This window comes from Hemiscyllium ocellatum, chromosome 42 (assembly GCF_020745735.1).
Source record: "Hemiscyllium ocellatum isolate sHemOce1 chromosome 42, sHemOce1.pat.X.cur, whole genome shotgun sequence".
NCBI lineage: Eukaryota > Metazoa > Chordata > Chondrichthyes > Orectolobiformes > Hemiscylliidae > Hemiscyllium > Hemiscyllium ocellatum.
Window position 1 is genome coordinate 14,718,783 of NC_083442.1, and position 16,256 is coordinate 14,735,038.

Sequence of the window (16,256 nt, forward strand, 5' to 3'; positions counted from 1 at the left end):
GTAGAGTCTGCAGGGGTCAGTGGTGATGACAGCTACTTGTAATATGTGCTAACCTTCTTGACAAAAGAACAGAAGGCAATAAGTTTACAGATCTCCAGTGGAGAAACGGGTAGCGTTGAGGTAGGGAGGCTGTAGAAAGACTTATGGAGGAAGTGAGTTAATGCGTTTAAGAGGTGTAACTGCAGTAGCTACCACCGTACCTGCAGGATTATATTCCAGCCCCTACCGCGGAAACGAGACCATGGTGAGGAGCGAACATTTTCGTTTCATTGGAAAATGTACCTTTCTGGCAGCCTTCTGGTCCCTGGTTCTGGAAGGTTCCCTTTAATGCTTTCGGTCTGCAGTAAACTACAGGTAACTGAACCCACAGAAAGGGATTTTTTCGTGGTTCCCCCTGTATTTCCAAAATGGATAAAGGCTTCAGATGTCTGAAGTGCAAAGGACATGGGAGTCCTGTTTCAGAATTTTCAAAGGTTCATACAGTATAGAACATTAGTGTAGTCCAGACCTTTTGGCCTCTTGGGCTGAACTGTGGAACCAAAAGCTCATCTAAACTAGATATTCTGTTATCGATATGATTATCCAATAACCATTTAAATGCACTTACTTTTGGCAAGTCCACTGTTCCAGGCAGGGCATGCCATGTTCTTAACTGCTGAGTAAAGAACCGATCTCTGACATCTATATCTATTATGCAGGTCCAATTGGTAGTAGAAAGCAACTGCAATGCTAGTATTTTTGAGTGGACTAGAATAAGAGTAGGCATGTACTGCTGAAGCTGTATAAAGCTCTGGGCAGACCATATTTGAAATGTTGAGCAGTTTTGGGCCCCATATTAAATGTGCTGGCTTTGGAGGGGGCCCAGAGGAGACTTGCAAGAATGATGTGGACTTAATTTTAGGATATCTGGTTGGCATATTCAATCAAATAGAGTCCTGAACCAACAAAAGCACTTCACAGGGTCTGTGTGCTGTGGACTCTTCAGTCAAACTTGAAGTGTAGGATGAGGGGGATCTGATTAAAATCTACAAATAGAGATCTGGATAGGGTGGACATGGACTAATTTCCACCAACATAAGACTAGGATCTGAGGGCATATCTCTGAAAGGTCAACCCTTAAATTGCTGTGGAATAACTTCAGGGTGGTAAACTTATGGAATAATGGCTACAGAAGGTTGGAGGCCAGATCATTGTGTATTAAAGACAACAGGTAGGTTAGAATGGGGTTGAGAAACACATCAGCAATGCTCAAATAGCAGCATAGACTCAATGGGCTGAATAGCCGATTCTGATCATTCAGGTTTTGATCTTCTGGTTGAGATATTAGTGGGATTCTAAAGGATTTGGGATATTGGACAGGGTGTGAGAACAAGATGAGCAGATGGCTGTTGTAGTGACAGGAGATGGCCCACTTTTGTTAACTAGTAAAAAGTGAGGTCTGTAGATGCTGGAGATCAGAGCTGAAAATGTGTTGCTGGTTAAAGCACAGCAGATTAGGCAGCATCTAAGGAACAGGAAATTTGACGTTTTGGGCCATTCCATACCTGTACCACCCTCTGGAAAAAGTTGTCCATGGGAAACTGGTTAACAAGATTAGATCTCATGGAATACAGAGAACTAGCCATTTGGATACAGAACTGGCTCAAAGGTAGAAGACAGAGGGTGGTGGAGGGTTGTTTTTCAGACTGGAGGCCTGTGACCAGTGGAGTGCCACAAGGATTGGTGCTAGGTCCACTACTGTTCATCATTTTACATAAATGATTTGAATGTGAGCATAAGAGGTAAGTTAGTAAGGTTGCAGATGACACCAAAATTGGAGGTATAGTGGACAGCAAAGGTTACCTCATTACAATGGGATGTTAACCAGATGGACCAATGGGCTGAGAAGTGGCAGATGGAGTTTAATTTGATAAATGATGTGCTGCATTTTGGGAAAGCAAATCCTAGCAGGACTTATACACTTAATAGTAAGGTCCTAGGGAGTGTTGCTGAACAAAGACCTTGGGAGTGCAGATTCATAGCTCCTTGACCGTGAAGTCGCAGGTAAATAGGATAGTGAAGAAGGCCTTTGGTATTCTTTTCTTTATTGGTCAGAGTATTGAGTACAGGAGTTGGGAGGTCATGTTGTGGCTGTACAGAGCATTGGTTAGGTCACTTGGAATATTGCATGCAATTCTGGTCTCCTTCCTATCGGAAAGATGTTGTGAAACTTGAAAGGGTTCAGAAAAGATTTACAAGGATGTTGCCAGGGTTGGAGGATTTGCTATAGGGAGAGGCTGAACAGGCTAGCGTATTGACCTTGGAGTGTTGGAGACTGAGGTGTGACCTTTTATAGTGGCTTAAAATTGAGGGGCATGGATAGTCTAAATACCCAAGGTATTTTCCCTGGGTTGGGGGAGTCCAGAAAGAGGGCATAAGTTTACAGCAAGGGGGGAAAAGATGAGACCTCAGTGGCAACTTTTTCATGCAGAGGGTAGTGTGTGTATGGAATGAGCTGTCAGAGGAAGTGGTGGAGGCTGGTACAATTGCAACATTTAAGAGGCATTTGGATGGGTATATGAATAGGAAGGGTTTGGAGGGATATGGGCCAGGTGCTGGCAGGTGGGACTAGATTGGGTTGGGATATCTGGTCAGCATGGATTGGTTGGACCGAAGGGACTGTTTCCATGCTGTACCTCTCTGACTCTATAACCTATGCCCTGTAGTTCTGGGCACCTCCAATCCAAGGAAAATACCTTGTCTATTTATCCAATCATTCCCTTCATGATTTTATAAACCTCTAAGGTCACACCTCAGCCTCTGGTGCTCCAGGGAAAACAGCCCCAGCCTATTCAACCCCTCAGTAGTTCAAATCCAACCCTAGCAACATCTTTGTAAATCATTTCTGAACCTTTCCAAGTTTTTCACAGCATCTTTGCGATAGGAAGGTGACTAGAATTACATGCAATATTCCAAAAGTGGCCTAACCAATGTCCTGTACAGCTGTAGCATGACTTCCCAACCCCTTTTACTGTATGTACTTTCCAATAAAGGAAAACATACTAATGCATTCTTCACCATCCTATCTACCTGCAACTCTACCTTCAAGGAGCTAGAACTCAAAGGTCTCCTTGTTCAGCAACACTCCCCAGGACATTGTCATTAAGTGTTTTAAGCCCTGACCGGATTTGCCTTTCCAAAACTCATTTAAGCTTTTGGTGTTACTGTAAATACTTTGTCACTTTAAGTGGCAGTTTGAATTAGATTAGTGGTGTTATCTCTTCTGTGAATATTCACGACTGCAAAAGTCTTAATTATTTTACTATTTTACTTTCTCTGCCTATACTCTCTGCTGTTGCACTCTTCTAATTAATTGATGATAATGATCTGGTATTGTTTTGTAACAACCAAGAATTTGACTCCCAACCTTTTCTGCTTTAATAGGATATTGTGACTTTTTTAAAACTTTTTTTTCATTTTTAAGGTAGTAAACTAAATTTCATTAGCTGCAACAATATAGTATTTGACTTAAAGTGAAGCCTTCAGTAACTATTGCATTTTTGGCGGTTATATTTGTTTTTTTTTTAGTCAAGTCTTCGCATTTCTCCTCCAATTTCCTTCTTGCCCATGGGTGGAGTGGGCAGGGATCCGCTAAAACGTATTGGTATGAGCCCTCGACTGGATCAAGACCAGGCTTCTGTGACCAATCCTGTGAGCCCTAACCCTTTCAAAAGATGGTCAGCAAATTCTGGATGGGCAAATTGGGATCTTTTAGAGGGTCCAGAAGATCCTTTTTCCATTGAAAAGGAGGCCAGACTACATAGACAAGCTGCAGGTAAAATTGTATATTTCAAGTTTGTCTAGATATTACTGCCTAAGATTAGGTAGTCACTTTGTTTACTGCCTTAACAGTATGTGTAAATTGACACTGGGGTGCCATTTCCTGGTAGTATTTCCCTCCCTTTTTTTTTCCATTTGCAAAGTAAATAAAGATTGAATTTGGATTTATTCCAGCTGCACGCCAGAATGGGAGCTTTCAGGAATCACCGAGCCTCGTGCTTGAGCTATTTTCTTATCCATTTATGCTGGCTTCCTCTCATTTCAAACAGAATGGGGAAAATGCTTCATTTTCTGATGCACTGGGATACCCCTCTTTAGTGCAGTCCATAAAGATAAGAATTTGTAAATGAAACCCTTTTTTCATGAAGTTTCACCCTGGATTATGCAATTGATCCACAGCATGCCAAGCACCCCTTCAATAAACACGAAAATATTTTGCACAGCAATTTTTTGATTTGAACAGTTTTGACCTACGAATTCACTTTTTTGCCGAGTGCAAATTATTGTGCTTCAAGGTCCTGTTTAAAATTCTATGTATTGACTTATTTCAAAGTTGCTTTTAAAAATGAGTACAATAGACACTGATTACTTTTAGATTTAGGTTATTCACCAGGTTTGGTGTTTTTGTTAGTTGAAGCATTATCCAATTTCCTTTATGAATAGGATACCTCCCACTGAGTGTTTTGCTTATTTCCTTATAGCTTGTTGCTAGCTGCCTCTATTGTTCACCAGTGATATTTAACTACAAATTTCTGCACCAGAATAATGTTTTGCTACCAGATAATTGGACTTGACATCTCTTAACAGCAAGAGAAATGAAAGTTTGACCCTTGCATAAACTTATTTTTACAGTTGGAAGAAGGACAAATGCTATATTTTATGCATAGGTTCAGACCTTTAATCAGTTTGACTACAAATACCAATTGGTTAAGTCTTGTCTTTGTAGAATAGCCACGAAGCTTAATGCTGGTAAAATTCACTTTTCTTTCTCTCCTTTGAAAGCAATGAGTGAAGCCACATTTACATGGAGGGGCCAGCTACCACCCCGGAATTACAAGAGCCCGATATATTCCTGCAAAGTGTTCCTGGGTGGTGTGCCCTGGGATATTACTGAAGGTAAATGTCGCCTGGCCAAGAATGCTGAATTGGGAAGAAGAACCGGTGATATTGCAGCTGACCATGCTTGCATTAGTGTTGGGATTGCTATAAAATTAGAACCTTGGATCTGCAAACGTTGGCTTAGTACTATATTAAATATGCCAACAGCTAGGATTAACTTGTTTTTTGTAGTCATACAGCATGGAAACAGACCTTATTTTGGGACCAACTTGTCCGTGATGATCTGGTTTCCTTAAGTGAACTAGTCTCATTCTTACCTGAGTTTAGCCCATATTCCTTTAAACCTTTCCATGTACTCCTCCAGATGCCTTTTACATGTAGTAATTGTACTAGCCTCTACCACTTTCTCTGTAGGCCAGCTGGAAGGACGCAGCAATCCAGCCAACATCAGGAGGTGAAGTCAACGTTTTGTTCTTCAGTACCAAAGAAGGGTCACCCCTGAAACAACAATTTTCTCCATGACTTGATGCTACCTGGCTTGCTATGTTCTTCCAGGTTCTTGCTTGCCAACCTTGGATTCCAGCATCTGCAGTTTGTTTTCCTACCACTACTTCTGGTAGCTCATTCCATATACACATAACCCTCTATGAAAAAAGTTGCTCCTTGGGTCCTTCTTAAATTTTTCCCATCTCTTTAACTCCTGCCTTCTGAAGTTCCCAACTGTGGGGAAAAGACCTTGGCTATTCACCTTTTTATCTGTGCCCCTTGTAATCTTACAACCTGTATAACATCACCCTGCTACCTTCTGCACTCAAAGGTGGGGGTAAAAGTCCTAGCCTATTCAACCTCTTTCAAGACTAGAAGGTTTGAGAGAATGACCTTTTTAAATATCAAGTTGACCAGAATTGTACACTACTCCAAAGTGGTCTTAATGTCTTGGACAGCTTTAATATGACATTGCAACTCTTGTACTCAATGTCCTGATTGATCAAGGCAAGTGCAAATTAAACACTGCCTTTGTCACCTTGTCTACCTATGACACACCTTTGAAACGTATATGTACTGCTGTGGGCCAGGCTGGATACCTCCACATTTCCAGAAAGTAGCCCAGACCCTAACTTTGGTTTTTTTGCAGGTATACAGTAGATATTCCTGGCGGGATGCAGCTGGTCAAACCACTGTTTTAGACAAAACAGACTTTATGTACAAGATTACCAAATGAAACACTAACAAAAGAAAACAGAATACTAAATAACTTTAACCCATCTGCAAACCCAACAAAATATCCCAACTTAATGATGGTATTCCCAATACTTGCAACAATCCCTATGAATATCCTTGGCACAAAAGGTAAAGTCAAACAGTCTTACAGGAGAGATGTCAGAGTACCAGACATGCTTTGGGTCCAGCAGCTTTTTCAATTCTGCTAAAACCAAACCAGAGAAAAGCTTAGCTGGAAGAAATGGCTGCTCCCCTTTCATTATGCAAGTGGTTTCTAGACTTGAAAGCCTCTCGTCTAAAGCAGTATCTGTTAGCTATGATCAAATTGGCCCTAAAACCCTTTAATGTGGACTTCTCAAAGTCTGTCATTTATGACCACTTTGGAAGGAAAGAGCCAAGGAGCAGCATCAGTGTCTGCATCTCAGGTCTCTCCTTTGAACATTGCCCAGCCCCCTACTATTAACTGAGTTCTGCCCTTGTTTCTGACCAAAATCCAACACCTTGCATTTATCCATATTAAACTCCATCTGGCACTCACTAGCCCCACTGGCCCAATTATCAAGATCCTGTTGTACTCCTGATAACAATCTTCCTGTCCACAATGTGCCACCAATTTTAGTGTCCTCCTCAAACATGCTAACCATGCTTCATAAATTCTCATTCAAATAGCTATACATAAATGACCAACAAGTGGACCCGATACTGATCCCTGGGGAACTCTGCTAGTCACAGGCCTCCAGTCTGAAAAACAACCTTGCGTCACACTCCCTACTATCAGGCCAATTTTGTATACAATTGGAAGTTTGTGAGATCTAACTTTACTAACCAGTCTGTGTGGAACCTTGAAGAGCTTTACGAATGTCCGTGCAGACATCTACTGCTCTGCCTTCATCTATCGTGTTACCTTCTCAAAAGTCATCCAAGTTTGAGCTATGATTTCCCAAGGGTACATCTATGCTGACTGTCAAAGCAGTCTTTGTGCCCCCTCCCCATACAAAATTTCTATCTATCCTAATCCCCTCCAATTTACCCACCCCTGATGTCACTCACTAGTCTGTAGTTCCCAGGCATTTCCTCTCAGCCTTAAGTACTCAACTTCACCTAGAGGTGAAACCTATATTAGATTAGACTTAGTGTGGAAACAGGCCCTTCGGCCCAACAAGTCCACACCGACCCGCCGAAGCGCAACCCACCCATACCCCTACATTTACCCCTTACCTAACACTACAGGCAATTTAGCTTGGCCAATTCACCTGACCCGCACATCTTTGGACTGTGGGAGGAAACTGGAGCACCCGGAGGAAACCCACGCAGACACGGGGAGAACGTGCAAACTCCACACAGTCAGTCGCCTGAGTCGGGAATTGAACCCGGGTCTACAGGCGCTGTGAGGCAGCAGTGCTAACCACTGTGCCACCGTGCCGCCCATATCTGCTAGGGAACCCAGTTTCTTCCATAGCTTCCCTCACATCCTGGGCTACACTTGATCAAGTCCTAGCCACTTTTAAGACTCCTAGCTTCACCCCTTTTGTAATGCAGTGTGTTTTCAGGGCATAATTATTTCAATACATTCCTACTCTCCCTAGCATGTTCTCCACAGCAAATACTGAAGTGAAATATTCACTTTGTATTTCTCCATCTCCTGAGTACTTCAAGGAGATAATTTTAAGTTATCCAAATTGAAGGTCTTTTTAAAATCAACCTGCTGTGGTGTAAATGGTTTCCTCTGAAATATCAGGGTATAGCTACTTAGCAGCACGTGGTTATGTAACGATGTTCAGTTGATTTGACATTTTTTTTAAATTTTTTTAACCCATTAAAACCAAACATGAATCAGTTAAATGTTGCTTTTGTCTCCGCTATCGCCAAATGTTTGGAATTTTCCCATTTTGTGTTGGCCAATTTGTTTTTAGTTATTAGCTAATGCCACATTTCCCTTAATTTTGTGGCATTCTATCCTTCTTCTGTTTGAGGATTTTAAAATTTTAAGTTTGTTTTGAAACCATTTTAAATTGTATTAAGGCCACATGCTTTAGATTAGATTACTTAGTGTGGAAACAGGCCCTTCGGCCCAACAAGTCCACACCGACCCGCCGAAGCGCAACCCACCCATACCCCTACATACACCCCTTACCTAACACTATATGGCCAATTTAGCATGGCCAATTCACCTGACCCACACATCTTTGGACTGTGGGAGGAAACCCATGCAGACACGGGGAGAACGTGCAAACTCCACACAGTCAGTCGCCTGAGTCGGGAATTGAACCCGGGTCTCAGGCGCTGTGAGGCAGCAGTGCTAACCACTGTGCCACCGTGCCGCCCACAAATCTGAGGTGGCATTGAAAGTACATTGAGCTTTATTTCTAATCCGATTTTCTACTGTTGGCATAATTCAGTAACACTGCATTTTGAAATTAATGGTTTTTGTTTTCTTAAATTGTGGACCCAATTTTATTTCCTGCAAAAGCTTCTAGTAGTTTCCTTGCTCTAAAATTTCCATCTTGATCTTACCTATTAAAGATCAAATGTCGAAGACCTAACCCATCTGGGTAGATTTCCCTGTTTTTGTCTTTTGAAATCAACTTTCGAACATCTTTATTCTTTTACTGGTTCAGTCCAGGATGTAGAGCTGTACAGGTGCTTGGATAGAGATTTTGTAATATTTCTCAAGACTTTTTTTTCCATTGTAACTGTTAGTGAAATGGTCTCTCATGAATAAACGTTTTGAACTCCATAAGTACTGCTTAAAATATTTTGGGCACTGGTATACATTAGACTGAGGTTTAATGAATCTTTGTTTCCCTTGCAAAGATCTCAACTATATTCCAATCACTGATTCTGAAATGGTAGAAGGGTAATTTTATTCTGCACTTTCTGATGTTACTCCATAGGCAGTTAGCTGCACAGGCTTCACTAATTGTCTGCAAAATTTGGTCAATGACCCATCTTGCACATACTGTAAATTGAAAATACTCACTTTTTCTGTGTAGTTGTTTTGGGCTAAATCAAAGTTTTCAGTTTTAATTTAAAACAGGATATTATTTTCCAGCTGGAAGTTGGTATTGCTATTTGGATAGACTTGTATTCTGACATTTTTTTTGCTTTGAGTACCTGAAGAGTTGCTTTGCTTTATGGCTCAAGTTCAAAATGGGTTCTTTGGGGCATTTTGGCAGATCAGGCTACCTAGAGTGATTTGATATTATTTCTTTCCTCCCTAGTTGGACTGATAAATACTTTCAGGGTATTTGGCTCACTGAGTGTGGAATGGCCGGGTAAGGATGGCAAGCACCCTCGATGCCCACCCAAAGGTAATATGCCGAAAGGTAATGAGAGCTGAGACATGGTAGGACATTTTACCTGTTCTGACTGTCACGTTCACCCAAGGTTGAGGGTCAGAGCACTGGTATGCATGCAGCTACAGCTGATAACCAAGTCACTTTGGATAGCTGGTAAGGGTGTGTACACTACACAGATTTTAATGACCAAGTTATCTTTATGGTAAAGGCTGGTGTTTTTCACTTTTAATGTACACTCCATTTAAGCAAGAGATGCTGTCAGTGAGATTAACCTAATCTGGTTTGACCATGTCAACCAATTGATATTTTAATGTGCAATTTCTAGCACTCTTCAGTTTGGCTCCCTACTAGTTGAAATAACAATGGAGTTTTTAAAACATCGGTTTAGCTTGCATGAAAATGTTTGAGCTTTACTTTAAAGCTTCAATCTACCTTAGATTGTATTTGGCTGTAACTATTTCAAGAACTCTTGTATATTCGTGGAATAGGATTGCTTCATTTAAGTGCAATCCCTGTTCATGTCACAACCTGATTTTGATAGCAAGCCAAACTTTTGTGGTCATTTTATCCATCTGCCAGTTTATTGAAGGTGATATGGAAATGTGCACTCTCGCCTTCAGTTTTACCAGTGAAGATGCAAAAATTACTGACTTTTTTTTTATAAAATTGTTGCTTTGTTTTGTTAGGTTATGTCTACTTGGTTTTTGAATCTGAGAAGTCTGTGCGTGCGTTACTACAATCCTGCACACATGATCTTATGAGCACTGACGGTGCAAGTGAATATTATTTCAAGATGTCAAGTCGCAGGATGCGTTGCAAAGAGGTATTACTCCTTTTGAGAGATTTGTTATATTTGAGAAACTTAGTTAAATTTTTGAACAAACTTTCCCTCCAATCCCATGAATGACTCTTGTTTTGTTTAGTATGAAACCAGTTTAATATCAAACTTGTGAAATTGGGTTTGACCCAAACATAAAGTGGATTTTGAATTTGCAGGTATATACTAAGTAAATAGCTTAATTTTGGGTTAATTATAAACTCTAGTGCTATGCTTTTGCTGTTCAGGTAACACCTGATTTTTGAGAGAAGTGTTCTGATACTAAGTTGTAATGGTCTTCCTCACTACTTCTTCTTCTCCAAGTTTATAACACTTGTGCCTTCTACCTATACTGTTTATAGTTAGCAATTCTCAGATGGTGCAGTATTCAGATGGAGTCCTTCTAGTACCACCTTTTTTTAATACTTTTGAATAGTTAAAGATGACTTTTGGCAGTAATGCCTCATTCTAGTAATAAGGAGATTGCAGTTGAGGAGCACCTTTTTTAACCCATGCATAAATAATTTTTGTTTTTTAGGTACAGGTTATACCTTGGGTGCTTTCAGATAGCAACTTTGTCCGTAGCCCATCCCAGCGACTGGACCCAAGTAAAACTGTGTTTGTTGGAGCACTACATGGGATGTTGAATGCAGAAGCTTTGGCAGCAATCATGAATGACTTATTTGGTGGAGTAGTGTATGCTGGTATTGATACTGACAAGCACAAGTATCCAATTGGTATGCTCCTTTTTTGTGCTGAGTATTCTTTATATTTATGCTCTGATGCTCCTGGTTGTAATTTGACCTCTTCATTTAAGTTATTTTTCTAAATCTAACTTTTCTACTTGATCTAGTCAAGCTGTGTGGCTTTTTTGTGACAATGCCAATTGTTTATACTCTAAGCAGGATGCTATGTTTTAGTTACATAGGAAACTGCTACAATGTCTTAGTCTGCTTTCTTTGGACCACAACATTTTTGAAAGCATGTGCAAAGATTGTCTTGTCCTCAAAACTACTGCATTCAGCCCTGCCTATAAAGGTTTTTATTTAAAAAGTTGTGCTGGAACTTCAGGTTGGGCAGCATCTATGGACAAAAATTAAAATTCTAGGCTTCTGATTTAAGTTTTCTTTTGAAAGAAAATGTTAACTCAGTTTATGTCTCCCCAGTTGTTACCTGACCTACTTGGCTATTTTCATCTGCAGTACCTTTTTGGATTAAAACTACTTTATATCTAGCTGTTTTGTAGTTAACTTTAATGTAAGCTGAGCATTAGCAGAGAATACAGCAAACTGATTAGGTTGGCCTGTTAGGGCTACAGCTTTACTGTTTTTACCTCAAAGATATTGGCCACAAAGTGGAATGTGGTGTAAATATGAATTTGCTAATGATTAGCAATACCACTCTTCTTTTGGCTGTCCCAAGAGCAATATTTAGCATATTAATTAATGTCCTTTTTTGGTTATGGGGAATTGGTGGCAAGGGGAATCGTTTGTTTCCTCATGGGTTTCTGGTCTGAATGTAATTGTCATCTTTTGCTTTGTAACAGTTTGTATAGTCCCTTCTGCAAAGAACCCTATTCTATCTAGTGGAATTATTTTTTAATCTTTTTTGTATTTCTTTTTAAATTGATTCACTTTCCTCCAATTCAAATGTAAACTTGTTTGGCTGAGGAAAATGACCTTTAACACTTAATTGTTGCTGTACATGAAGGTTCAAATTAAATATCATTGTTGAAGCTATGTTCATGTTTGCAATGCAAATCGGGATTGCAACCCAAAGTAGCTTTGGAGATGGAATAACATGGCAGCCAGCAATAACTGACATGAACCATTTCCAACACCATTCATCCTGGATACAGTTATTGGTTCTTGTACTTTCAGTGGAGCTTATTTTGAGCTCTAGAGTAGAATCTGAGCTTTTGTGAAGACTTTATAATGGCATGGGCTTTTATTTGTACCACTAACTCTAGCCTGAAGGGTTGAGCTGCTTATATTGTGACTCAGTTCATGAGCCTGTTCAGCTTGTCACTTTCAGTCCACTTCAAACTCTGCACTTGGGGCAGATAAAAGGCCCATTCCTGGAAACACTTGTGCAAAATGCTGTACATGCCTGTAATTTACATCGGGAAACCAAGCTGGCGGTTAAGAATGGTTAACTGAATTTGAGATTTGTTCTGTGTATTTTAGGTTCTGGTCGAGTCACTTTTAATAACCAGCGTAGTTACCTTAATGCTGTTGGAGCAGCCTTTGTAGAGATAAAGACTCCAAAATTCACTAAAAAAGTAAGTCAGAAGTTCTGAAGACTGCCTTTGCCTTTTCTGCCAAAAGCAAACATTTGGGTTAAAGTCTTTTTTTTTTCCCTCCTTGTTCTAAAGGTGCAGATTGATCCCTACCTGGAGGACTCCATGTGTCAGGCATGCAATGCTCAACCAGGACCATTTTTCTGCAGAGATCCAGTGAGTTCCCTTCTGAGTTGGATAACTAACTTGATGATTAATCCTCAGGACTTTGGTTCTTTTTATTTTAAGATCATACTGTGTGGCCTAACATACTAGGGTGCAATCAGTATTGCAGTTAAGTTTCACTTGGTGTACTCATTTTAAATTTGAGATTGAAAACTAATCTGGATTGACTTCTGTTTCAGAATGTCAGTTCAAAAGCATAAGATTCAGATTTAAACTTTTCTCTTTCTGGTTAATGACAAAGAAAACAGTGCATCTGATAACCTAGTGCAACAGAGCTTGAATATTAAACTGTGACCCTAAATTGTTTCACTGAGATTTAAGACTTGTAATTTTGTATTTTATGTGGAATTCAAATTTAGCTTTGAATCGGTCACAAATAGTGGGAAAATTTGAATCTTAAGTTTCCATTGATTCTGCATATTAACTACCTAAAGCTAGTTGTCTTGCTGCTTACAGGTCTGCTTCAAATATTTCTGTCGTTCATGCTGGCAGTGGCAGCATTCCCTTGAGGTTCTTCGCCACCACCGTCCATTGATGCGTAACCAAAAGAACCGTGACTGCAGCTAAAAGCACAGCAAATGTGGTTTCGGTTTCAGTCGAGTGAGTGAGCTGGGAAAAGGCTCAGACTGGGAACAGCGATTATGGACTGAAGTTCACTCCTGCACTTGCTATTTGCTGTTTTAATATTCACAATCGCACTATGCACAGTGAATTCCATGGGGTATCGGGGACCACCACAGCAGTTCCCAGACAAAAGTTCTGCACCGAGGTGATAGAGCCAGGTCTCGAAGGTGTTGAAGCAAGTGGCTTCACATTTAGATTTTTAGGCTTTTTTACATTCCTTGCATTTTGACAATGTTGCAAGTTCATTACCTTTCCACTAGCAGTTGCCATACAGTGCCTTTAAATTTTTTTTTTCCCCATCAGGACTGCAGATACTGGTGAATATTCAGCCGGTTTTTTACTTAAGGCAGTGGAGTGCTTTATTTAGCAATCAAATTCAATATTTTACGCTCAGTTTTTACAGATACGACTGCCTTTTTAAGGCTTCATTTTTTTGACCAGTTTTTTTTACACTGTTTAAAGGTTTTAGTCAAACACAACAGTGACTCTCTCCTGGTGGCTTTTAACATTTTTGTGTCTGGGGCTGCTATTATGGACCCTGGGTCATTGTTGTAAATCAAGATGTTTGCAACCATTGGTGTGGATTTACGGATTAGAAACTGGACTGAATAACGACATTCGAGCTGCTGTACATAGTTAAGATGTTCTTTGCACTTTTTAATTTGCACTATGGGTAGGTAGAGGTTTTTAATCACCATTCTCACTGATGATGTGGTTTTCTTTTTTGTACTTGAGCAGAAGGGGTTTCATGGCCAGGCCAGGTTGAGTATCCGGTTTAGGCCCCTTACGAGCAGTTGCTCATTTACTGTTAAAGGATGAGAAACTATTGCTGAGGCTAGCTGAGCAGCTGCTTGGGTCTTGGAAGTTACTTGAGGTTTTTACTCTTGTGGTTTTTGATCTGAAGCTGTGTGCCAAAGAACCAGTGTCCTTAACCTTTTTTCTTTTGCTGAGCTGTTGCCTAGCTGCCCGCCCAGCTGCTGTTGAACATTAAGTAAGGTCTCTACCTCACTGTGGTATGCAGGTGTAACTGCAATTACCTGAAGTTGTGGAGTAAGCTGTTTAAATGTTGGACACGAACCCTGTTAAAGCAGAAACTATAGTGTTAAACATGTCTAATATGTACCAGTATAGTGCAAAACGTTTCTCTGCTGCTTCTAAACCAGAAGCATAAGAGCCTATATTGTACATAATGGCCAAACATCCCAGTAATCCATCTGCTGATGTATTGCTGAACTTGCAGTGACTAAATTGTAGCAATCCTTCAGTGTGGTCATGACCAATGACTGGAGTATACTGGCCATTGACATCCAGACTTGCTGCAAGTAAAGACCCAAATGGAATAAACCCATGATGTTCACAGTATAATATGTTGTGGAGTGATTTTTATTTTGTTCATATCCTGTGATTCAGATTGCTATTAGTGTATTACTGGTAAAACTAAATAAATTGAGTGGTTTCTAAATGATCATATAGTCCCTTTTCTTTTGTTTTTGATCAGTGTTTGATTCCAGTTTATATTTGCATCACTTCAACTTCTGCTCTAGGTCTAACTGAATAGAAAGCTCTTTAAAGGAAAAACAACTCTGGCATCTAGTAGCCATAAATTCAAATTTGTGAATGCTCACTTTACTTTGTAAAATTTATTTGGGATCATTGTCACTGTCCGGTCTTATTTTGAGTTACAAATTAAATTGCAATTAGTTTCTTATGTAGTGTTTTTTTTTGAATTGTGAACTAAACTGTAACTCAAATGAATTGCAATAATGAAGGCCTGATGATATTGCCTTCTAACTTGAGTTTAATTTCAGTTTACATTCTGGTGTAAGCTGGTTTTCTATGGATGTCTGAAGATTTTCAATGTTTGGAGTTGCCTTTGTTCTTGCTGGGTCAATAAAATCACCATATGCACAACAGTTGAAGTATTGAATGTTAAAGGGTGAACTTGACACTTGAGTGGCCTGAAAGATATGGGGTAATGTGAAACCATCTCTGAGCTGTTAAACCTTCCGAGTTTTAACTTGATCCAAGTATCATCACAAATGAAGTAACTTTAGCAAGCAGAATCCCAAGGCCTTCTATCCATATATAAGAAGTAAGAGTAACTAGAGAAAGGGTTGGTCCACTAAAGGATAAAATAGGAAGGTTGTGTGTTGAACCTGAGAAAATGGGTGAGATTCTCAATGATTACTTCGCCTCAGTGCTCACTGAGGAGAGGGACATGAATGTTGAGATTAGAGCTAGAATGTTGTTTACTCTGGATCACCTTGACGTAAAGAGAGGATGTGTTGGGGTAGGCAAAAGCATAGTAAGCTGGACAAATTCCCAGGACTGGATGATATTTATCCCATGGTGCTGAGAAAGGTGAGAAGAAATAGCTGGGGCCTGACCGATTTCTGTAGCATCCTTTAAATACCAGTGAAGTGCTGGAGGACTGGAAAGTTATTGTCCCCCTGTACAAGGGTAGTAGGGATATTGCAGGTCACTACAGACCACTGAGCCTGACACTGGTGGTGGGAAAGTTGCTGGAGAAGGTACTGAGGGATAAAATCTATTTACATTTTGAAAAGAATGGGCTTATCTGTAATAGACAACATAGTTTTGTGTAGGGAAGATTGTGCCTTTAATAAACTTCTTTTGAGGAAGTGACCAGATTGATAGATGAAGGAAGGGCTGTAGATGTCATGTACATGGACTTTAGTAAGGCGTTTGATAAGGTTCCCCTTGGTAAACTAATGGAGAAAGTGAAGTAATATGGTTTGCAGGGTGTTCCAGCTAGGTGGATAAAGAACTAGTGGAGCAACAGGAGATAGTAGTTGAATGGAGTTTCTCAATGGAGAACGGTGATCAGTGGTGTTCCACAGGGACCATGCTGGGGTCACTGTTGTTTGTGATACACAAATGATGTGGAAGAGGGCATTGGTGGTCTGATCAGTAAGTTTGCAGATGACATGAA

At 40.1% G+C, this 16,256-nt stretch overlaps 1 protein-coding gene across 3 annotated transcripts in view; it reads left to right on the plus strand.

The window, feature by feature from the left end:
• The window catches only part of LOC132834640 (cytoplasmic polyadenylation element-binding protein 1-B-like), a 107,835-nt gene extending 93,140 nt beyond the window's left edge, over positions 1 to 14,695 (plus strand). For all 3 annotated transcript variants that reach the window (XM_060853539.1, XM_060853538.1, XM_060853541.1), the window contains 8 exons: positions 3,568 to 3,814; positions 4,822 to 4,935; positions 9,321 to 9,410; positions 10,085 to 10,221; positions 10,754 to 10,952; positions 12,402 to 12,496; positions 12,590 to 12,670; positions 13,136 to 14,695. In XM_060853539.1, coding sequence (XP_060709522.1) covers positions 3,568 to 3,814; positions 4,822 to 4,935; positions 9,321 to 9,410; positions 10,085 to 10,221; positions 10,754 to 10,952; positions 12,402 to 12,496; positions 12,590 to 12,670; positions 13,136 to 13,246 — 1,074 coding nt within the window. In that variant the 3' untranslated portion in view covers positions 13,247 to 14,695. The remainder of the gene's footprint in view (positions 1 to 3,567; positions 3,815 to 4,821; positions 4,936 to 9,320; positions 9,411 to 10,084; positions 10,222 to 10,753; positions 10,953 to 12,401; positions 12,497 to 12,589; positions 12,671 to 13,135) is intronic.
• Positions 14,696 to 16,256: the final 1,561 nt, after the last annotated feature.